Source organism: Rhamphochromis longiceps, linkage group LG22 (assembly GCF_057381845.1).
Source record: "Rhamphochromis longiceps isolate RC_006_pf linkage group LG22, R_longiceps_female_GT1.1, whole genome shotgun sequence".
NCBI classification, from domain to species: Eukaryota; Metazoa; Chordata; class Actinopteri; order Cichliformes; family Cichlidae; genus Rhamphochromis; species Rhamphochromis longiceps.
This window is the reverse complement of record NC_140577.1, coordinates 32,628,240-32,652,794: the sequence shown is the minus strand read 5'-3', so window position 1 is coordinate 32,652,794 and position 24,555 is coordinate 32,628,240. Positions and strand designations below refer to the sequence as shown.

The window sequence follows — 24,555 nt, the reverse complement described above, 5'->3', positions numbered from 1 at the left end:
CTTATGGGCCATAAGACGTGGTCATAAAGCAAGCCATGAATGACGGAAATCATGCTTGTGATTTGTGCCGCTCATATAAAAATGATGCAGGCGCTTTTTCCTGGACTGTGTCCGTCCACTCATTTGTTCTGAGCCACAGCTCGATGGTTCAGTCTGCAGTTTTTGTGCTGGCACAGCAGAGAGGAGGCCGGACGGAGGAGCGTAAATCAAGCAGGTTCATTATGTATATACATTTACACTGAGCTCCTCTTCCAGCTATTGACCAGGTTCAGTGCTGACACTGCTGTGGACAGGGACACTGGCAGGTAACCTGCTCATAGTCTGTTAACTCTGAGTGCTTTGCAGTAATAAAACATTTTTCAACAAGTGGGAAAAAATGTTGCTGACGTACAACAAAGACGGTTCACACGAGGAGCTTTTAACTACTAGCTAAACAATTCTTCAGGTATAACCTGGAGCACTTGCCAATTTGCTAAATAAGAATTATTCTTCATCTATTAATTTTTCTGTTTTTCTGTTTTTAAAGCAGGAGGTGGTAACATACTCCTTTCTGCGTGCAGATTTGCGTTTCTCCTCATTCAGCTCATGGGCGGCAGCATCCCTCAGCTTGACCTCTGACCCTGGAGCCGTGGCTGGGATGATGTCCAACTGGAGATCCTTGCTCTGACACGGAGAGAAGCAAAGTGAAAGTTTAGGTTTCGGGGTACAGAGCGAGCAGCTGCCTAGCAAAAAACCTGAGCACTCACCGCCTTGTTGGAGTCGGAGGAGATGCCCAGAGCTTTCTCAAGACTGCAGCGGTACTTGTCCATGCGCAGCGAAAAGTCTCGATAGCGCTTGTCCACAGCTGTCACCCATTTTTTGATCTCCCCTGCATGACTGTGGCCTTTCTCGCAGAAACCATCGGCCAGCTGGATCAGCAGCTTAACGCGCTCCTTAGTTTGCTAAGGAGAGAAACAGAGCCAATGTGGTCCTGACGCACATGCATGCAAAGATCAACACAAGGTTTCTGTGCGCACGTTCGCGAGCCCAACCTTGGCTGTGATGTGGAATTCCTCATGTTCCTTCAGCAGCTCCTGCGTGTGATGGATACTCGAGCCTGTGGATGTGTGTGTGGACAGGTAAAACTCCCCGGTGTCGTGAATCCACTCCAGAGCCTTAAAAACACACAGAGGATGTTTGTCATAAGTAGAGTGTGTAGATGTGTCGCTGTAAAATTGCAGCGTGCGCTTTGCGTACCTGTTTGGCGCTCCGTTCAAACACCACGTACTGCTGGCATTGATCCAGCCTGCGTTTCTTCATCGTCCAGAAGTGGAGAACGCGGTTCTCTCTTTGCAGTAGCTCATTAAGGATGTCTACACGCAAAACAGGGAGAAAGAGATTTAAGCCAAAAGGTAAGAACCTTCCTGCAGCCACAGTGCAAAGTGTAAGAACCATTTTGCTCAAACTCCCCTCTCTATGATTTGGCTCAGTGTTCGTCACCACAGCTCTGCTGCAGGGTCAGGTTTTCCCAGCACCACCGGCGGTGTTCCAAACATGTTTGTAAGTAATCTTTACTTACACTGTGCTCCTACTTCAAACGTTAGGAGCCAGTGGTTTTGATCATTTATCGGTTATCGGAGTCTTTCAGTGTTTGACTCCATCATGTTTGAGTTCCTATATTTTCTTAGATGTTTTTTCATTTGAATACTTTTTAATATTTTTTTTCAATTCGGTTTAGTTTCAGTTCGTTTCTAGAGTGAATTAAACTGTTTCTGTTTGTTTACTGTTCTTAATCCTGAACTTTTCTTAATTCTAATATGAAGGAACAAACACAGACTGAACCAGCAGCCATGTAACAGATTATTTTCTGCCACTGACAGAATTATTTTTTTTAAACAATGGTGGAAAAATCTGAAGGAGGTCCGTCTTCAGACAGATGACTGACTGCACGAGTGAATTATTCACAGTTACTATAACATTAAATAATTCACATGTAACAATATCAACAAAGGTGCAGGCAGCACCGTCGATCGATCTCTTTCAGAACCGAACATTAAACATAAACTGTAGAATCTTCCCACCACGGTGCCATCCTATTACAGCGTCACATCTACAGGAGCTGCGCAGCACTGTTTTTGTCAGCAGAGAGCTCGTGACGATTATGCGCTCGGCGACATCGCTCTGTGACTTGTTGCAACAGTGCCATCCTACTACAACATCACAGTGGTGTTCTTGTATTTAGTTGCTTTTATTTAGTACTTTTACCCCTAAAGTGAATCTAGTACAGCTGCTCAACTGTGAACTGGCTCCAGTGATCTCAGTGCTCAGTGTAGAAGCAGAGGTAAGGTTCAGCCTCTGGAATCAAATCAAATAAGTACAACGTCTCTGCAGCAACCTCCCACGATGCATCAACGGCTCAAACGAGCACACAGTTTAAATCTCTGTTAGTTCAAATTTGTCTGTTTATGGTGTTTTAGTGCCTCCACTTCAACTGCAGGGGAAACATTCATTTTCTTTTAGTGTCAATGCGAGAAGTGAGCGCACAGTTGGTGTGCATCTCATGTCTTACGCAGCGCTATTAAATATGTGTCAATGTGAATTCAAATGAAAGGTAAAACAAACTTTTGCTGGACTTTATCAAAACGAGGGCTAACGAGGCCGTTGATTAGAAAGTCTGCATGATGTTAAACGTGTCTTCTTATACTCACTTTTGACCTGCTGTTCTGGTGCTTTGACGTGGCTCAGCATCCCGGGCATGTTAACACTGTTCCTGTGCATGTACTTGAGGAAGACATCCGCATTTCTCCTTGCCAGCGTGCACGCCTAATTAAAACGTAAAACACGCACAGTAAGATCAGAAGTGTGAGTTAAAGCTTTGCTCCGCTCTGATTCTGACTCATACTCTGTGTGTGTGGGAGTGTGTGTGTTACTTTTAGGAAGGCCTCCTTCTGCTCCAGGTGCTTGCTGATCATGGGGGTGACGTGGTCTGTTTCACAGTTGGGTCCCAGTTTGTCAGCTCCTCCACACCAGTCCTCCTCTCTCTTGTACTCTTGCTCCAAGCTCTCCAACACGCTGCACACCTGTTGAGAGAAACGTGCAGTCAGTTGTGTTTGTGTGGACTGTCGAGGAGACGGTAAAGCTAACTCTTCTCTCATACCTGTTCAGAGGTCTTGTAGAAGGCGACAGAGGCATTGACAAGCTTGAGTCGGTCCTCCATCTTCAGCATGAGCTGTTGCCAGTGTGAAGCCACGCTCTCGGCACAGTCTCTGATCAGGTCCATGTCGTAGTGGTTGGCCTGAAGCAGAGCCTCCGCTTTCTGCTGAACCTGCAGGGCACTCTGGTGTGTTTTCTGCAGAAAGGGGAAAGATCAGGATTACAGTTAGTCAAAGAAGAGGAGAAATCTAGCTTCAAACGGGCTGATGGGATAACACAAACTCTGTTACCTCAATAGCATGCTGAAATTGTTCGTGTTCCCTCTGCAGCTGCTCAGCTTCCTGCAGGGAGCTGGCTGTTATCAGACCAGCGTTTAGCATCGACTCGCCATTACGAATCCAACCCAGAACCTGTAAGAGAGACAGAGAGAGCTTTTTCCTCACAGAACTTGCAGATTTCTTGGTATTCTGGCGTTTGAACCTGTTTAACCTGCAGATGGTGCCTTGCTGCAGGTATGTGACCAGGCATTTTACCTGCTTGACTTCTGCCTGCAGGTGTCTCAGCTGGACACACTGCTCCAGGTGTCTGCGGTGCTGCTCAGCTGCTAAATCGAGCTCTTGCTGCTTTTCATGAAGAAACTCCAGCAAGTCCTGAACCCGCGTGGCCATGTCCACATCCCGATCGCACAGCAGCTCCACACCTGGACGGAAGACGCGTAACCGTATAAGACTTGGTGTGGAGGAGCAAGTCAAATAACTTTCCCGACAGTCTTAATTATCAGTCACGTGTGCATCAATTCAAACTCATGTTTAATACACGTGGCATGGCGCAACCATTCCTTGTGCCGTTTTAAAGAGCACCTATTAGCATGTGAGATCACAGGTGAGTTATTATGGTTAGTGAGTGGGTGCCTCTCATCACAAACGCTGACTGAATCTGACCCGCGACACCTACACAGCATCAATATTAAAACTAAGTTAGCCAACACAGAAATCTGTGCAGCAGCAGCCAACATGAGCTACATCCTGACTACACCCTCAGATGGAAGATGACAGAGGTCTGAGGGAGGCCACCGGGCGACAGTCAAACACCTCCACAGGTTTACTTTACAGCACTTAAGGGCAGATGAAGAACTGGTAATAAGAAAATGTCTAAAAAAAAATAATGGAGTCTGAGGAGCGGACTCACCGGAGGCCTGGACTTCGTTGACATACTGCAGCAGCTCCTGGCCCTGGTGGATCACATCGAAGGTGAGGTTGTTCATGGTCAAGGCCTTGTCAGCGTGGTGCTGGAGCCTCTGCTCGGCCAGCGTCAGGTCCTCCGTGTCAAAGTCATTCATCTGACCTGTCAGCTCCTCGTTCCACGACTCCAGGTCAGAGATGATCTGAGGAGGGAAGAGATTGAATTTAAAGGAAGCGTAGTATAGAGTAGCTTTAGTGAGTCACGAGTCTGTGAGATTGCTGCACTAAGGCACAATGCTGCGTGGGTAGATGTTTTTCATACAAATTACACGCATTATTCTTCCAATATCATTAATTCTAAATGAAAAATACTTTTGCATTTAAACGTGTGAACAGCACATTTTCACTTATACATTATACAGAAGCACAGGTTGTTCGATTCTGTGTCCACACGCAACCGTCTTTGTACTTGAAGCACCCGTGACCTCATTTTCAGAGCTATCGAGGGATTATTGTTGCTTAGCTACAAAAAACGGTTTCTAGTGCTTCTGCATTCCTTCTTTGTGGACATCAGGTCTCTACAGTTTGCTTAAGACTGTTTAAACATTCTTATAATGGCAGATAACTGGGCTGTCACTGAGAACAGTTCAATTCTCCTCCACCCGTCTTGACAGTGTTTGATGTCCTAATTTCCTCCCCTTTCTTTGAATGTTTACCTCTTGAAAGCCTACTAGGAGTAAGCACTGACGCTCTTTTATGAACGGAGCAGTTTGTGTCACATTTCAGACCTTGCTTCTCAAATAAAATGACTGGGTTTGCATCAGCAGTTAGCAAAGGTAGTCTAACCTTGGAAAAAATACACAAACTATTCTAACGATCATTAGAATAGTCAATAATTTGTAATTTAGGGTACAGGGGAGGTATTCAAATGTCTGATGAGAGAGAAGTGACACTGATCAGTTGTAGCTGAACCATTTACAGCTAAAAGTGCAGTGAGTGAGGCTGAACTGAGAGTTTCTTTCGTATAAACAGCTTCCTGTGGAAACAAATCCACCTATGAGGACTCACATCAATGGCATCCCTCTCAAAGATGCGGAGCTGCAGGAAGAGCTCCAGTTTGATCTTCCTCTCCTGGAAGAGCTCCTCCATCTGTGCCTGGGCTTCATCCAGCTGCTGGAGGACGCTCTCGATGTGGTTGATGGAGCTGTTGTGGGGCGTCTTGTTGCTGGAGATGGCGGAGTCCCTGCAACACAAATGCACAAACGGCTATTAAACCATGTGATGAAGTGCTGACCATAAAAACAAGGGACGCAGAGCAGCTTTAAAGGGACACCGCAGCACAACAGGGAGAGCCATTGTGCCGATATACTGTCTTATATCAGGATTTGGTTCAGCCAAATCACAAGCAGCTGCCCCTTTATGTTTTCCTTCTTCTGATTGGCTGTCCCTCTTAAACAGGAGGGTTGAATGACTCCCGAGTGAGACTTCTGTGCCAGTTATGTTTGTAAGGGGACAATATTTGGGATGTCCGCTCACTTACACCACACAGAGCAGAAGAAACTGAGACGCTGTATTTGAGGAATTACATATTCAATGCACATATTAAAACTGTGGGCATGTTTAATAGGAGCACCCAGCATCGTGACAGACTCCCTCTGTCCTTCATTTTTGTGACAATATATTGAGTGTTTGAAATCCTGCAGCCTGTCAGCAATCTTAAATGGATTTCATTACTTAATGAGAAAGATTTCTAGTCCATAACACAGCACTGGAGCCAAAATAGCAACATATATTTTACTGTTTCACCACAAAGGAAAACTGAAGTCGTGCATTTAAGCCATCGAGCTGGGATCTTCATAAAGTAAGACAAAACATTAAACCTGCACAGAAGTGTTAATGCGAATATTAAATTGAATAAACAAATCAGACGACCCTCTGTGAGCAAGCACTTGGCAACAGTGGAAAGGAAAAACTCCCGTTTAACAGGAAGAAAAATCCGGCAGAACCAAAACCACAATCAGAGCCGTGACTGGTTGAGAGTGGGGGGAGGGAGACGGGACAAAAGAGAGATTAGAGGTGTCTGAACACATTGAGAGTGAAACTGGATCATGGGAAGCCCCCAGCAGCCTAGAACTATTACAGTGTAACTTGGGGGGGTTAGTGTCACCTGAAAAGCACAGACAGCATCTGTGTCCCGATCCCAAACTGGGAGCTGGTTCCACAAAATTACAGAAGCTCCTCATCTCTTTTTAAAGAGAAGGACTATTGCATATTTTCAGGGATTTTAGAGCTAGAAAAAATAATAATGAATACGTATTTATTACAAGAGGTGAATGAATGAATTAATAAATACAAATTAGTGGCAACTGTGGACCCAGTCCCAGCCTTTCACAGCTCTCACTCTCAACCAGATGCCAATCGTTCAAATTTATAAAGAATTAAAACGGCCTAAATCGCTCCGAAGCGCACATGTCGCGTGGGCAACGGGGTCTGCAAAGATGCATATATTTTTGTTTGAGAAGAGAGAGAGAAAATGAAGCAGCTCATACACATTCTGACTCATCAGTCTCACAGATACACGTATGGTGCACAAACATGCAAACAACAGTTTTGGGGAGGCTAGATATGAGCAAGCAAAGAATCGGAGGTCAGGTGTGTTCTGATTGGCCGATCGCATTGGTTAATCTGTGCAGCGGGTGCACTCCTAGTCCTGCGCACACTCGTTAGCAGAAGGTGTGTGGAGTTACAGTTGCCTCCTGGGGAGAGTGTCACACCATTGGACACGCATTTTTAAAAGCAGTGTTATGTAAGACTTCACCGTGGAGCCAATACACCGTGGAGAGCGAGCAAAGAGAGAAAGAAAGAGGAAAAAACTGGGGGGGGGGGGGGGGACTGGAACGTCCTCTGCATAAAAATAAAGCTGGATAATGAGGGTCAACTGAATCCTCTTCTCCAACACCTCCTCCTTGCCTCTCAGCTTTGTCGCTTTTCACGCACTGCCATTAACGTCTTCAAAATGACACATATTGAATATTTTGCGCTTTCGCCACAAATTTGAATTCCAAACTCATCCCCGGTTAAATTAACCTGCCAAAACTACAACTGAGAGAGACACGGGAAGAGTACTATTACATAAGGAGACATGAGTTTTTTCTTCCCTCCTTGTCTTGACACGTTTTAATATCCCTGCATATACGTGGGCAGAACATGTGCACCATTATCTGTTACTAGTAGCTGAACGGATTTTAAGGATCGGTTGGATTGCATTACTTTTGCATCAGAACATCTTTGTTTTGAGAGTCCATACTCGAAATACAATCTCATTTGCACTACCTGAGCTGCTGGATGAGGTCCTCTCCCTCCTTGATGACGTTGACGGTGACCTGCAGCGTGGTCTGCTGCTGCTGGCCGAAGCGCTTGATCAGATCCTGGACGGCCTCCACAGACTCGGCATAAACGTCGTCCAGCAGCTCCTTCTGGAGCTCCTCCAGCCATGTCCACAACTAGAAGAAGGGTCAGATTTTTTAGAAATCTTATTCAGTTTGATTGCAGGTAAACTAGTCTAATGGTTTATCCACTGGGTTTCTGGTAAGTCTCATACACTGCATATACATGAGCCTGTGTGACACCTCTTTTTTGTTAACACTCGTGTTCTCACCCTGACCACAGGACAGGATCCGGCATACATTAATCACCTTTTTCTGTATTACAAATGGCGATTATCAGAACCTAAAGGGAGGACAGTATAGTTACTGACCGAGTCCTCTCACCAGTTTGAACAACGTTAATTGCGCTCTGACTAAGTCCATTAAACACAAAATATAAACATTTCACCTGGTAATTATTTCCCTCTTGCTCAGAGAGCCCTGTGAAAGCTCTCAACCACACACACATGCAGCCCACCATCCACTTCAACGTTATGTCATCCCTCCTGCCCACCTCTTTGACGTGCGTGTGGAAGGCGACAGACATGTCCAGCAGGACTTTGCGCTGCTCCACGCGGCGAACAAAGTCTTGGATCCTGTCTTCGAGCTGGTGGGCGGCCTGGTAGATCTCCTCTGGGTCGCACTCTCCTGTCTGGGCCAGCTGCTCGGCCGCCTCCAGCAGCTTGTCTGCATTGGTGTACGTATTCTACACCGAGGCCGGAGGTAAAGGGGGAGACGGATTAGCTGAAGAAGGCAGTGTAAAACAAGCGCAATGCAGTTCGAAGATGGGCAGAGAGAGAGAGAGAGAGAGAGAGAGAGAGAGAGAGAGAGAGAGAGAGAGAGAGAGAGAGAGATCGTACAGGCAGAGACAAAAATAAAAAACAGGATATGAAGACGTGTATACTGATTAAATCAGTGACAGCAGAGCTTCACAGAAATAGGTAGTGAAAGGAAACATACAGACAGCGGGTGAAGGGGATATACAAAGAAAGGTGCAGAAGCAAACGGAAACAAATGGCTGTGTTACGGTGGGACGTCAACAAGTTGTTGATATTTTTTGGTTAAAGTTAATGAGGCTGTCGGAGTATTCTACACTACTAGTGTGGAAATATAAAAGGATTACAGCTGTAACAAATGCAAAACATAGTATTTTTAAGTATATGCAAGTAATATTTTACATGCTTGCTGTATAAATATAGTATGCAGTAACTGAAGGTGTTAGATAAATATATGCAAGCAAAGAGTAGGAACACAGATGTAGCAGGTGCACACCACTTCTTAGTGTTTATATAAACAGATAAAAAAATAAAAATAAAAAACCAGTACAGTTAATACAACATCTCAACCATATATGGCAGTATAACCCAAACTGAAGAGTCACGGGGTAAGCTGGCATTAAGACATTTTTACTGCAAACAGCTGCACATGCAGATGCAAGTCTGTGTGTGCAGCAGGTGTCTACACATTACTTTGGGTGAAATTGTTAAAAACCTACTAAGAGCTTATCTAGTTTGTAAAATTATTTTAATCAACTAAAATCAAGGCAAGAACCTGACCTTGGCCAAACACCTTCACAAAATGCTGGGAATGCGTTAACTTTTACTTGGGACAAATACTGTTCATAAAAAACTATTTAGAAAATAGAGTTAAGCTAACACTGAAACTAATAAAACCAACAATGTCAAACAATAAAACCTAGAAACTAAGTCTTTATAAACAAAAACTAAAGTATCTCTGCTAGCTTGAATAGCTAATATTTTACATTAACAAATTAAAGCTAATAAGCTTTAGCATAGCCGAGATTTGCTAACCCTCACTGCACCTTTACTTTTTTTCCATTTTTTCCCCCAATGAGTCAGAGTGTCTTTCACTAATAGTGAAATACCCAAAGATTGTAAATTAATATAATAACATGGAGACACAACAGAGTAGAAAACATTACAGTGGCAAAAGAAGAAGAAAAACAGCACACAGAAACAATACAAACACCAGCAATGCAGTGACTGGTGCACTGGTTTAAACCTGACAAAAGGCCAGGAATCAAGCTACCTGTGCCACTTCCTCAAAGTCTTCATGGCGTTTCTGGAGAGCTCTGGCTCGGTGGAGAGACTTTCCCACCCCTGTGTGTTTGCTGAGGAAGGCCTCGCCATGGTTTTCTATCCAGTCCAAAACCTGTGCAAAGACCACATTACCCACTGTGAAACGTATAACACCACAAGGGGGCGCTCTGACGTGGTATTACTGCCACAAGTGTTAATGATGAAACCTGTACATGAGTGCAAAGGAATGGCAGAAATAACCATGAGCGCGGTTAACAGGAGCCACAGCACGGAGTCTTTCTTTGCACACTCCCCTCTGTGCACTTTGTCCTTCTTAGGATGAACAGCATCTGCATGGCCATATGACCCAATTCAGTTGCCATAGCAATAGTTGCCATGTCAACACACTGAGGAATGCCTATGATTTTTGGACAGTGTGCAGCGGTATTGTCATGTTGGGACCATTTGATTACAGTATGCAAGCTTTTATTCTGCAGAAAGCCTTTTTATTTCAGGCCTTCATCCAGTGCTCCTATCCACAGCGACATGTGAGGACTGAACGTGCATCGTCCCAGCAAATAACTCAAGGACATGTCGATAGGAAACATGCCTGCGGTTGCAATCAAACCCTCTATTAAGTGTAGTATTCATCTAGCCATAAGCCTAGCCTGCTATTTTCAAATTAATGTCTAACCCTGGCAATTAAGCTCGGTCCTTGGAATTGCAGTGTGCTCGAACAAATGCGCGCATGCATGAAGGTATAAACAAAAATACACGCAGTAAACTGGAAACGTGTGCGTACCTGCTGGACGTCCTGCTGAAACACGCAGAGCTGCAGGCGCTGGTGCAGACGCACTTTACGGTGCTGCCAGATGTTTTCCAGCTGTCTCTGGTGATGCAGCACCTCGTGGATGATGTCCAGGACGTGGTGCACCGCCTTAGAGTAGTTTGCCGTTGCCGTCAGTGAATCGGCACTGCCTGGGGTCAAAGGTCGCTGCAGCTTGTCCAGCAGAGTTTTGCCATCTTGACTCACCTGAGGTTAGAAAATGTTTTGAACTCTATGTGAATCGGAAAGATAAATGCCACTAAAGCTAATTCTGCCCTCTGGACAGCAGACTAACTCCATCGTGTGTGTGAACTTGCCTCCGAGTAAGCAGCTGTGATGTGCTCGTACAGGCCTTGGTGATGGTGGATGGCATCTTCGAGGTCTTGTAACTCAGAAGGCAAGTCCACCTCGCCACATGCCTTACACCAGGAGTCCACATTACTCATGTACTGCAGCGAGAGGAGAAGCATAGTTCACATGACACACTGGTGGTTTATACAGTGGGGCAAAAAAGTATTTAGTCAGCCACCGATTGTGCAAGTTCCCCCACCTAAAATGATGACAGAGGTCAGTAATTTGCACCAGAGGTACACTTCAACTGTGAGAGACAGAATGTGAAAAAAAAATCCATGAATCCACATGGTAGGATTTGTAAAGAATTTATTCGTAAATCAGGGTGGAAAATAAGTATTTGGTCAATAACAAAAATACAACTCAATACTTTGTAACATAACCTTTGTTGGCAATAACAGAGGTCAAACGTTTACTATAGGTCTTTACCAGGTTTGCACACACAGTAGCTGGTATTTTGGCCCATTCCTCCATGCAGATCTTCTCGAGAGCAGTGATGTTTTGGGGCTGTCGCCGAGCAACACGGACTTTCAACTCCCGCCACAGATTTTCTATGGGGTTGAGGTCTGGAGACTGGCTAGGCCACTCCAGGACTTTCAAATGCTTCTTACGGAGCCACTCCTTTGTTGCCCGGGCGGTGTGTTTTGGATCATTGTCATGTTGGAAGACCCAGCCTCGTTTCATCTTCAAAGTTCTCACTGATGGAAGGAGGTTTTGGCTCAAAATCTCACGATACATGGCCCCATTCATTCTGTCCTTAACACGGATCAGTCGTCCTGTCCCCTTGGCAGAAAAACAGCCCCATAGCATGATGTTTCCACCCCCATGCTTCACAGTAGGTATGGTGTTCTTGGGATGCAACTCAGTATTCTTCTTCCTCCAAACATGACGAGTTGAGTTTACACCAAAAAGTTCTACTTTGGTTTCATCTGACCACATGACATTCTCCCAATCCTCTGCTGTATCATCCATGTGCTCTCTGGCAAACTTCAGACGGGCCTGGACATGCACTGGCTTCAGCAGCGGAACACGTCTGGCACTGCGGGATTTGATTCCCTGCCGTTGTAGTGTGTTACTGATGGTGACCTTTGTTACTTTGGTCCCAGCTCTCTGCAGGTCATTCACCAGGTCCCCCCGTGTGGTTCTGGGATCTTTGCTCACCGTTCTCATGATCATTTTGACCCCACGGGATGAGATCTTGCGTGGAGCCCCAGATCGAGGGAGATTATCAGTGGTCTTGTATGTCTTCCATTTTCTGATGATTGCTCCCACAGTTGATTTTTTCACACCAAGCTGCTTGCCTATTGTAGATTCACTCTTCCCAGTCTGGTGCAGGTCTACAATACTTTTCCTGGTGTCCTTCGAAAGCTCTTTGGTCTTGGCCATGGCGGAGTTTGGAGTCTGACTGTTTGAGGCTGTGGACAGGTGTCTTTTATACAGATGATGAGTTCAAACAGGTGCCATTCATACAGGTAACGAGTGGGGGACAGAAAAGCTTCTTACAGAAGACGTTACAGGTCTGTGAGAGCCAGAGATTTTCCTTGTTTGAGGTGACCAAATACTTATTTTCCACCCTAATTTACAAATAAATTCTTTACAAATCCTACCATGTGGATTCATGGATTTTTTTTTTCACATTCTGTCTCTCACAGTTGAAGTGTACCTCTGGTGCAAATTACTGACCTCTGTCATCATTTTAAGTGGGGGAACTTGCACAATCGGTGGCTGACTAAATACTTTTTTGCCCCACTGTACATCTGTGCGCTCTTCCCAGGGGTCAGAAACAGCAGAGCATAGAAAGACATCGCCTGGGTGTAAACCTGCAGAAATCATCTTTTGCCCATGAGATCTATTAGAAGAATTATCTGTAGCTGAACCTGCTGTTCATTGGCCTGTGGTGACTTCCTAGAAGCTTCCTGTACCCCCCTGTAGGAGTGATGGGTGAAAACATAACAATCATTAAGATTGACCTCTGGGAAATATCTCCATCTTAATGATTTGCCTTTTAAACACCTCTCACATCATAATTGGAATCACATACAGAAGAGAAGCTTGTTTTAAGTCTTTGTTCTCTTCATGTATGTGTGGAGTGGAAAAACCTCTGGGAACAAAATGCCCTTTTCTATTTCATCTTACAAACATGAAAGGCTGGTCTGATGACGGCAGCATTCCAGGTCGGAAAAGTCGCACCGCCCATGTTCCCTGGCTGTTATTCTGCTTGTGTACTTTTTAAGGCCATGAATCATTCCATAGTGGCCAGACTAATGAGCTCGGGCAAAAATACCAGCACACACACACACACACACACACACACACACACACACACACACACACACACACACACACACACACACACACACACACACACACACACACACACACACACACACACACGTAAATGAAATGTATGTGCTAGTGTTTATTCAATTAAGCCAAATGGGTACTTTACAATCCAAAAAGTGTGCACGTGTGTATTCATTTGCATTCATTACAAAAGGTCAACACCTCGGCTACCTGAACAGCACATCAGCACGAGGTTTACCGATTGGTTCCCACTGAACCAGTGTTCAAGGACTAGTTAAGACTTTTGAGAAACAAGCTACTTATCATAAGAGCTAAAAATTGATAGGGTTGAGCTTAATTACTAAAGTGAGGGTACAGGATCTATTCTTTTTTGACATTTCCATTCATTTATAAAGAAAACAATTAAAGCATGAGTCCAGCATTTTTCAAATCACAACATTAAAGGCTCAAACGATAAATTCTAACAGATTCAGTCCATGAACATTTCTTGCCATTTACCAAACCGTCACACTCACCTGGTCACATTTCTGATGGAAACTGGCTGACATCTCTAACAGCGTGCTACGTTCATCCAATGCGGCGGCGAACGCCTTCCACTCCTGCTCCAACTGACTTGAGATCTGCTTGATCTGCTGGGAAGCGTAGTGACCCGACTCCAGCAGCCGGTTCCCCACGGACATGATCCGGTTGATGTTGACGTACACATTCTGTACAGGACGATGAGGAAGAAAGGCGCGAAATGGCAGAATATTTTCAATCACTAATTCATAAAGAAGCAAAAACTTGGTCTAACATCCGAGGCCACAGGTACGTGCAGACGAGAGAGGAACTGAGAGGAGGAACCAAAAGAAGGTTTAAAGCGGTATATTATTGTGAGAATGGGTCGTTCTGCACATTGAGCATGTTTACTTCAGGTACTCAGGTATATTTTTAAGGTAAAGCTTCCACGATTACTCAATTTACATTATAACATCGGTATTAGGTCACACGGCTGCACATTACCCAGAAAATAATGCACATATTTTTGTGTTTTTATTTCTGAAATACCAATAAATAGTTTTTTTGTTTAAAAAAAGTATTTTTTTCCATATGCAAAAAAAGACAAAAAAGTGCCTTAGACGTGAAAACACGGTTAATACATCATCGTTTAATAAGTGAATAGGCCAGAGAAAATGGCAAACTGAGGAGCTTAAGACACTATTGGTCTGCTACTGTTTCTTTCTCATCCGTAAGCAGAAACCCTCAGCGGCTGGATTGATTCCTCGTCTCAGCAGTTTCATAATGGTTATGTAAGGCGGACTGTGGATAGAGAATAGGATTACTTAATACCTGGTTGTGTTGCTCCTAACATGGAGAAAATGTGCAAGCGCACGGAAGCGCAGGCTGCTCTAAACAAACACTCAAACCCAGCAGTAGAGCTTGACACTAAGTGCAATAACTATATTATTATACAGTGTAGGGCACCGACTTGAGTCCAAGTGGGAAGAAAAGCATTATCTCCTGCTGCGAATCAGTGTGTGTCTCACCATGCAGTTCATGGCGAAGTGGCTGTGCTGGGTTTGCAGCTCCACAGCATGGGGGTGGTTGTTGCCGATCTCTGTGTAGCCTGCCAGGAACAAACCCTTGTTGTGCATGATCCAGTCGAACATCTGAAGCATGACGACAAATACACACACAGAGAAAAAATATCAATAAAAAAAATGAAAGCACAGACACACAAGGGTTGGGTTCATTACTAACTCCTGCAGATTGTTGCAAGAACAGGCACAAACAGCTGGGACTGAGCCGTGTGGGCAAACCTGAGCGTGTTTGCTCACTGCTGCAGTGTTCGAACATCTATCCAGGCCAGCATACAGAGAAATGGACTGCCTCTATTAAGAGCATCCTCTCTGGCTCTCTTAGAGAACAACTTGTGGCCTATGGTGTCCTAGCAACAAGCTCCTACTACTGCAGTGTATCCAAGACTGCAGCTCGCTCTGTGTTGCTGCAACCTGCTATTTTATTCTACTCACTCCAACACAGATCTGTGCATTTCTCTCCCTGTCTCTTCTTATTTTGTGACGCAGCTGTCATCGCCTGAGCCGTCTGTGTGGCAGCCAGAGTAGGTGGCGGTGCACCCGAGTGAGCTAGCCTCCATCTTCCCGCCTCTCACGGTGGAGGAGGGCAAACCTGTTTAGTGTTTAAGATCCCGAGGGCTCGACTACAGTACACGAGGTCTTCGCAAACAGCATCAGTCGATGCTTCTCAGTGTGTGTAATTGCATTTTTTTTTAAATATGTATATTGGCATTTGTGTGCCCTGCAGTGATCACCAGCTCTGGTTATAGATTATCACTACATCACAGCTCACAGAGAACCAGCCACAGACCTTCTCTGCATCCTGCTCGAACAGGCGCAGCTGGAAACACTGATCCAGTTGGAGCTTGCGGACGTGCCACGCCTGGTGGAGGTGCTGCCGGGTGGAGTGCAGCTTGTCCAGCAGCTGGGTGATGCGCGGCACCAGGCCTTGGGTGTCCGCGTTGCACACTCCACTGCCGCTACTGCTGCTGCCGCCGCTGCTGCCATTGCGATTGGAGAAAGACTCGCTGCTCTGAATGCGCTGGAGCAATCTGGAAACAGATTTGATGTTTGCATTAACATCAAAGACTTTTTGCTACTGTTTCAGTCAAGCTAGCCTCCGTTGTTAACTGATAACCCCAAAAAGGAGAAAAAAAGGGTGGAAAAAAGAGCACTGCCCAAACTCTTGATCACGCTCCAACCTGTTGCCCTGTCCATCTTTCATACAAATGATCTGGATTCACATACACAACCAGAACTAAGACTTAAAAACAGGCATTTCTGATACATTATATATGATATATAGAAAGATGCAAAACCACTGTTTTGTTTTTTTACCTTTGCCCTTCAGTGTCCAGTTCCTCTATAGGAGCTTTAATGACTTTCTTCTTCAGTGTGGCGTGCTCTTCTATCATCCGTCTGGCTCCTTCCAGGTCTTGGGGAAAGTCTTTCCTTGACACGGTTTCCTGCATCTCTTCTAGTCGAGCCAGCATTTGGGTAGCATGGCCAGAGAAATCCTCAAATGCTACACGCACCTGGACGGAAACACCAGCAAACAAAAAAAAACACTGAGTTATGGTGACCCACTTATGGGCAGTTTGGTTGACTGTCTTAAGAAGGAAACAATCAGATCAGAAAGAAGAATAATCCTGTGTCCACTTGTGTCTTAATCATCCGATTTGGACATCACTGGGGATTTGGGGGATCTTGGCACAGACAGTCTGAAGTGACAGGACGGCTGAGCTGATCGTACCTCTATCCACTCTTCGTGGTTGTAGTCCAGGCTGCCGTCAAAGTCTGCTGTCAGCTGAGAGGGGTCCACCACTTTCGTCAAGCCTTCGAGTGACACCATGGTGGTCTAGTGGAGCGAGAAGCAAAGAACGAGGGTTTAAAGGAGGGAGTTCAGGTGGACACTTGAGTGGTAAATGCTTCTAATCTTTCACCTTCTGCCGTGTTTCGTTGCTGAAAAGTACGATTTTTATTTACTCACAGAAAAGACAATGCGGAGATCGCGGAGCTTCTGCTGAAGGTCACATAGAGATGTGACCTTCAGCAGAAGCTCCGCGATTAATAACATTGAGATGCTGCTAATTTAAGAACACTTCTCCCCCATCTACCAAAGAGATCCTCCCCAAACCAAAATGTTGTCTTTGAGACTTCAAAACTCAGAACTAAACCTTTAACAGCCTGCCGCAACGTTTCTTTGCCTCCTTGATGTTAGACTTAAGTGAATTTCAAATCCCCAGCATGATATCAATTTCAGTGATACGCCGAGGAAAAGTCTCCCTGTGTTGCCTGTGTTTCCACCTCCGCACAAAACACCCCCACACACATGGCCAGAGATGGATGGAGTCGGAGCGATCGCTTGGATAGGCTTTGTGTAGGCCAAACAATGCAGAGATGCACTGTTGTCCTTGGGTAAAAAAGCACAGCGGCTCTTGCCAGGGAAAAATACTGATGCTGCCGCGTTCGCTATTGTACCGATTTGTACTCTGCTGAATGGAGCGATAGTCGGCCAGGGACGTTTGGGTAGCATTTTATGCTTGTGCTGAACTGTGCCATTTATCAACAATCGAACGGAAAAAAGAGAGATTGCGACCGGCTCTCTGAGCTTTGCTTTCTTTGTGTATGAACTGATGACAAAAAGGGAGGAACATGTCCTACTTCTGGTTTCTATTGCACAAAGCGAGAGAAAAATCCTTGATGCACACACTGAATGCTGGACGCTCACACACATACGCAACTGTAGTCCTAGCAACAGCCCTATATCAATTTTGCATGAAGAGTGCAAGATGAAAACTTCTGAAATCTTAATAAAACATAAAGCATGGACAGGGGGGATGAAGCCTGCACATGAATGCACATGCACGCTATCCAATCAATGCTTGTGCGGCATGACAGACCGGTGCATGGATAACTATAATGTTCCCTGTGGCTATTCTTCCTATCAAAAGATCAATATGATATAATGAGACTACAGTGAGGTCGTGTTCATACACGTGTGAGCAATCACAGTAAATTTCCACACTCGTGCGTTCTCCTACGTAGCTATAATCAGAAGCTAGAGGGGAAAATTTCCACTCCATATCAGAAAAACGCACTGCATAAAAAACCAATAAAGACAACACAGGAGCTTATGCCAACCCAAGTTTCACCACAACAAATGAGAGCTGATGATCATCGTAGTAAGCAAGGCTGGCTAATGACAGATCAAACAGGGGGAGGGGAATTGTTATTCCGCTCTCATCAGAAGACATTTACTACACAGGCTTGTAATCAGATGAAGTCGAGAGCTCCGCTGGTGCACATTTCAGTGTCGAGTTGATGACGACGAAATGGTCAGAGGGTAAAAAATAAGCCTGTTCGTGTGAACGCATCACTTAATTAGCTGTGAAAATGCCTTCTATCGCTTGACTGACAGCATAACGAATACTCGTCCTCGTGATCTGCAGCGAGCCGTTTTTGGGTTCGATGTGATGAAATGTTTTTCCCTATGGCAGACAGCTGGCTGGTGGTGTACGCACCCAAAGCAGCGGGGAGAGGAAAATAATGAAATGTGCTGACAATGAGCAGCTCGGGGGTGTGGAGGGAGGGGCGGCGGCAGAGCGGTTGTTATCACAGCTCAGCTGACAGCAAATTGGAGGGAGGTGAGGGTGGGGGCTTTTTAAAATGCTTTTGTGACGAGTTCCTTTAAAATGCCAAATGTAAAACTGATACGCTTGACAACAGGCAGCTGTGAGATATATATGCTCACATATCAACTGCAACAGTTCCCTTAAATCAGGGATGTCAAACTCATTTTACATTGTGGGAAACGTACCGCCCACTCTGAGCTTCAGTGGGCCGGGCTGGTGTAAAGAAGTTATTTTAACATAAAAAGAAGTGCAAAATAACACATCTCTATGGCAGAAAACAGGAACTTTCTTACTTTTAATTGTTTACAACTTATTAACTTTGGTCTAGTATGAATGGTGATGGGGGAGGTCCTTATCAGCAGAAAAAAGCAACAAAATACAGTTAAAAGTCCAAAATTGATGCCCTCCTTCACACTTCCCAAAGTCAACCAGTGAGCCGGACTGGAGTCTTTGGCGATCTGGTCCGATTCTGGTCCCGCTCCCCTGAGCTTTATGTTTAACGCCCTCGTCCTAAACCTTCCTTGCTTTAAAGACCGATATAAATCGTTAGATAATAATTTTTAATCCTTCTGAGGATTAAGGTGATGTACACTGGATGAAAAAGGTACTTTCGGCATGTAGATGGATACTTTCATTTATCCGAGCTCAGAATCGGCAGTAGGAGTTCACCGGGCAAGGTCTGTGTCTCCAACCGTGGATCTTTTGGATGTAAGGTAAACGTTTAACCACTATGCTGTGGACACGACGATGACGACATAGAAACATCTGTTTATTTCACAGTGTTGCAAAACTGTGTACACCAGTGTTTATTTCATCATTTGGATGGATTGTTTTCCACTTTAAAATGCAAAATTTTAAAATGTAGAACAAGTCCTTTGTATGTAGTCATTATATTATTTGACAGAAAATGTACTATACTGTTACTTTTAGCACAATCGGGGTATGAGATTTTGGTCATCCAGCCCTGCCACCTACTAAACCCTCTCGCTCTTATTTTGAAAGCTCAGTCTCTGCTAAACATCCAACACCTGCCGACAGTCAAACAGACTCAAACTCCACCAGCTTGGACTGCAGCTGGTGACGCCAGTCCTTGTTCTTTTGGGGCCACTTTAACCAGAACCTGCAGCAGGTGGAGGTCTGCTCCGTGCGCCGCTACGCCAAGCTCACCGACCGAGGCTGCACAGCAGAACGAGCATTAGCAGCTGCAGTCCAAGAAGGCGAGACTCCCTGGAGAGGCAGCTGATTATTGCGAATGTTATTGCTTATCGCATAACGTTTATTAGAGGGAGGGAAAAAAATGTAATGAAATTCTGGACAAATTCTGAGTGAGAATTTAGTTGACGGCAATATTGTTTCCCCCTGTTATTTATTATTCCCCTTTGCACCAGGGAAATAAAATAAATCTTCATTTAAAAAACAAAAAGAAAAAACAAATTAACCCGTTTTAAAGTCTTTAAGCTCTTGATTGATAAACTAGAGCAAAACTGATGCCACACACTCGATAACTACCATCTTGTTAGGTGATTTCAGTCAACATGGCTGATATCTGCTCATATTTGGATGATAAAGCGCCGCATCACCAGTGTGAATAGTACAACCCCTCCACAAACAGAGTCCGAGTCTTTAAATCTAACAGTGTTAAGATCACTGATTAATCTGGCAGTGCGAAACAAACCAGAACCTGTTATTTCAATGAAAATCACTGTCTGTTGCTTCTATTCACTCAACAGCTTCCAAAGCTATTTTTGAGTAAGACATCAAAATATTCTATCACTGCCTCGAACACTGGCTCAACATCCTACCTCGAATTCAAACTTGGAGCTGCCGAAGTTGGTCCTCTGCTTCTGCCAGAAGTTGTCCGGTTTGATGATGAGCGCGACGTGGATGCAGGACGGGAACGACTCCTGCAGGATCTTCAGCAGAGGCTTGATGCTGTCCCACTTGGAGCCACGCATGTCAACAATGACCGTGAAGCCATGTTTACACACCTCCTCGCTGGGATGGACAGAGGATGGACAGAGGATGGAGGTCGGCGGGAGTGGGAGGAATTAAAGAGAAGAGATGGGGGGGTGGGCATGGGGTGGGTGGGGGGAAGGGGGCCAAGAGAGATTGGTGAGAGTTTAATCCGGAGAGAGAGAGATGACAGTCGTGGGAAAGGATGAAAGAGGGATGATGGAGAGGAAAGGACAGATGGAAGAAGGAAGAATAGAGAAGAAGAGGAAAGAGAACCAAAACAAACAGTGAGATGACGCATTTTCTATACTGTGAGAAGCCTACGCAGCAAATCCCACACACACACCCACGCACCCCTATGCACACACAGTCACACACACACACCCACACGTACGCAGAAACCTGCGACGAATGAATCACAAACGCATATATGCATACATATATATGTATATATATAAAAATACAGTTCAGTCCGTTTGTGCATCAGCAGCCTCTTCCCCCTGTGGTGCTCTGCTCTGACCATCATCATCTTTATTATCGCTGCACAAGCTTGCATACACGCACTGAAGCTGAAACCTGTCACAGTTATCTGACATGCCACAACAAACAGAATTTGTCTTTAGGATTCAGAATATTTTGCAGCTCATCTGCCATCTGTCCGTTTCCATGTCATTCCAACCACAACTACTTTATTCAATCCACAAACTCAGATCGCTGCATTCCCTTCTAGTATGTCATCGTGTTGTTTAAAAAAATAATAATAAAAAATACATCACTTTAAAATCTTTCCATCACTGCATCCCTAAATACCTCCATCCTTTCCCAAGCCTCTCTCCCTCCCTCTCTCGGTGGAACAGCTTGTCGCTACACACACAGTGTGCAGCGATGTGCAGATGTTCCCTTTCACAAACACAGGGATGCCAAAAACCCCAAAGTTAAGAAAGATGTGCAAGATGTGACACGATGACGTGAGGTTTTCAAAGCCCGAAATTCAACTTGGAGTCTAATTTTAAAAAAGCAAAAAAAAAAGCAAACATAATGTTATGGAGGTGAGTGTAGATGAAGAGGGTGGATGCTTTTGAGAGATACGCAAGGAGGAGAAGAAGAAGCAGCATGCCGGGTCAAAAAAGGAAGGAGAAGGAGGCGGATGAGCGACGCTTTACCTGGGAGGTGAGGAGCTGCTCGCCTACAGGAACTGCTGCTGCACTGCCTCGGCTACTGCGACACTTTGTTTTGCTTTCATACACTCCCTCCCTCCCTCACACACACACCTCCTCACACATGCGCTCTCCATCTCTGTCAGCTTTAATCCTTCCACCCTCTGCCCATCTCAGCAGCCTCCTCTCTCTCTCTGTTTAAACCTCTTTCCTGTTTTTCCCTCTCCATTTCTTTTTCTGTTGCATGTCGCCTCTGTTAGCTCCAGGCTTCTCTTCTCTGTCTCAGCATCTCACCATCTTTAGAAGCGATTTCTGGCAGCCGAGAAGCTGCAGCAAGATAACTGCTCCTGAATTATTACGCTCTCCGTTCCTATCACATGCTCATCTCAGCCCTCTCACGTGTTCGCTTATAGAGCTTTGAGCACTTGCTGTGGGAGTTCATGTCATTCTGAGGCACTGCCACACACACCCACCCACACAAAATCACATGCAATGAAATAAGTAACCTGGGGATGCCGGCGAGGTAAGCGATCAGTCTCCTCAGGTCGTCTGTTCGTATTCTGTCGTGGTTGCTGCGTGATGGGAACGTTAACACAGGACCACCACGTCTGTCTCTGCCACCTGAGGTGATGCACAAGCACACACACACACACACACACACACACACACACACACACACACACACACACACAGATTGGAGTAAGGACAAGTGTGTATGTGGCACAGAGTTTTGCAGGTTTAGTGGTATCATTTGCACCACTGGAGCATAACAGAGATGATCGTAGGCAGTTAGCTAACCCAAAAATGAGCGACAGGCTAGATATATGTGTGACCCCGAGGCCGCTGAGCCGAATGCTAAAAAAATAAATAAAAAAACAGAAGTTTTTGTTTTTTTGTTTTTTGGGTTTTTTTTAAAGGACAGGAGATAATTTAGACTGAAAGTGTTTTATCGTTCTCTCTGTGCAGTCGAGCTGTGAAAAATGAAGTGGACCTGCTTGCAATGGGCTCGTGGCCACGCTACAGGCTGTTTGAGACTGCACGGCGGCACGGCAGCACTCACGTTAGCTGATGAGCAGCGCATGCAGCAGTTCTTCACTGTAGTAGTGGTGGTGTGCTTACATTCACTAATTAAGAATAAACACAAAACACAGCTGGTGATGACAATGAAGTTAAGCTTTCATTTATGAGCAAAAAAGGGAAAAACTATCTTAACAGGGTGAAGGTCACAGACGATAAGTGGACCTTTTATCTTTGACAGAGTCCTGTGCAGACCCTCAGTTCATCCACTGTCTGAAACAAAACATACAGAAATAACCCCTGACGCCCCTCTCTATGACCTCCATTACTCCTGATGAGCTACTAAACACATTTTGTTTTGTAAATGATCGTCACCATTAGGGCCAGAAAGGAGGAGAAAGCTTTACTTTGTGTTAAGTGAATCATGACACTGCGTTTCAAAACAAAGTTTCTTCAATTATCTGCACGATGGCTGAACAGACTGATTTCAGTCTATGTGCAGGCAGGAGGAAACTGTTTCTTCAAATATGAAGATTCCTTTGATTTTCAGTAAACAGAAAGGATGAGAGTGCGATGGCCAAGTGCAAACACCATCCAGGGCAGAAATGACTGAATTATACTGCTAACACAACATCTGTGCAGAGAGCCGAGAAGTGAAGTTAAAGATGAGCTCAGCTCAACACAGAGGCAGCGATGAGCAGTCCGGCTTGTAGCTTACATTTCTACCTGCACCTTTTTCTACAGCGCGATCACCGTGACGACTGCTCTAAAGCCTCTCTGGGCTGGTTCTCAACGCTGCTTTGTTTTATTGGCTTTGTGTTCGTAATTAATCGCTAGAAGAAAGATCTTGTGTGCGCACGTGTTAGTATAATGATTTATTTTAGGGTGTGAGACTGTAGCCTAAGCTTGGTAATTATGTGACAAAGCATTTCAGGCCATGCTGCTGAGTAATGTGAAAACAATGTAACGTCTATTATATCAAATGACTTTTTCCTGGCAACGTTTAAGTAAGGCAATGCACTGCTTTAGAAACAAAGTAGCGAGTCGTTTGTGACACACCATTTTTGTGCACGGCCCAACATTGCTTGTAAATGGCTACATGGTAGCATTTAAATGTGCAGTGTTCAGGTTCTCAGTTAGTCGCCCCTTCTGAGTCACATCTTCTAAACATCAAGATGGTAACGCTGGTGGCTACATCCATCTTCTATGTACAGTCTATTCGCATAGCCATAGCTACGTGCCTGACCTCACCTGATGTCACAGAGCCCAATGTTAAAAAAACAAAACAACTACTGTCTGAATTGAAGCATGTAGAGCAGTCTGAAAGGGTTTTGTTTAGACTGAGCATTTTCTGAATATTATTAAAGCCATATCTAATATTAACACTGCACTATAACAGAATACGACACAACAAGGAGAAGCAGAGTCTGTTCCTTTAAAAGAACAGAAAAGATAAAGAAATAAATCAAACATGTATATATGATTGGCTCTCTCCAAACAGCAAGCAAGCCAAATGCATACATTTTGTTATGCAGAAACTGTGCACTGTTTTTTTGTACATGGTGTTTGAATTCTGCAGTGTTTGTTTGTGATATTTTGTGGTCTTTTAAAGGATTTTTCAGACCTTTTATCTTCTCTGCAGTCATATTTTGTGCTGTAATAATATTTTGCTCCTAGTTTCTGGCCACTTGCAGAAGAAGAAGGCTGCTTCGCTCACGTGGGAACTCATAAACACAGGCCCTCTCTGCTCAGCCCGCAAATTAGTGAGTTCAGTCGGGTTGCTGGGCGCCTGTAGGCTTGACCCTGCCGCTCAGAGGAGAAAATCAAACGCTCACGTGGCAACAGACAAACATGAGAGAGGGCGAACATGGCCGATTTATTAAGGGGCCAAATTGGGGATAATAGGCTTAGCTTATTTACCCTGCTTTTCACTAGCGGTCCCTCCTCTACCTTCATTTCAAAGCCAATTATTCCACCAG

The 24,555-nt window shown here is 44.8% G+C and overlaps 1 protein-coding gene across 12 annotated transcripts in view; it reads right to left on the bottom strand.

Moving 5' to 3' along the window:
- LOC146644337 (triple functional domain protein) overlaps positions 1–24,555 on the bottom strand; it is a 79,311-nt gene that overhangs the window by 18,318 nt on the left and 36,438 nt on the right. For all 12 annotated transcript variants that reach the window (XM_085397042.1, XM_085397049.1, XM_085397040.1 and 9 more), the window contains exons 4-26: positions 22,066–22,180; positions 20,252–20,444; positions 16,568–16,672; positions 16,153–16,349; positions 15,626–15,866; positions 14,785–14,907; positions 13,774–13,965; positions 10,921–11,052; positions 10,580–10,810; positions 9,788–9,910; positions 8,253–8,444; positions 7,647–7,816; positions 5,382–5,556; positions 4,321–4,516; positions 3,666–3,832; positions 3,423–3,542; positions 3,137–3,328; positions 2,910–3,059; positions 2,688–2,802; positions 1,237–1,352; positions 1,032–1,154; positions 747–941; positions 545–663 (exon numbers count right to left, since the gene is read on the bottom strand). In XM_085397042.1, the coding sequence (XP_085253168.1) occupies positions 545–663; positions 747–941; positions 1,032–1,154; positions 1,237–1,352; positions 2,688–2,802; positions 2,910–3,059; positions 3,137–3,328; positions 3,423–3,542; positions 3,666–3,832; positions 4,321–4,516; positions 5,382–5,556; positions 7,647–7,816; positions 8,253–8,444; positions 9,788–9,910; positions 10,580–10,810; positions 10,921–11,052; positions 13,774–13,965; positions 14,785–14,907; positions 15,626–15,866; positions 16,153–16,349; positions 16,568–16,672; positions 20,252–20,444; positions 22,066–22,180 (3,682 nt within the window). The remainder of the gene's footprint in view (positions 1–544; positions 664–746; positions 942–1,031; positions 1,155–1,236; positions 1,353–2,687; positions 2,803–2,909; positions 3,060–3,136; positions 3,329–3,422; positions 3,543–3,665; positions 3,833–4,320; positions 4,517–5,381; positions 5,557–7,646; positions 7,817–8,252; positions 8,445–9,787; positions 9,911–10,579; positions 10,811–10,920; positions 11,053–13,773; positions 13,966–14,784; positions 14,908–15,625; positions 15,867–16,152; positions 16,350–16,567; positions 16,673–20,251; positions 20,445–22,065; positions 22,181–24,555) is intronic.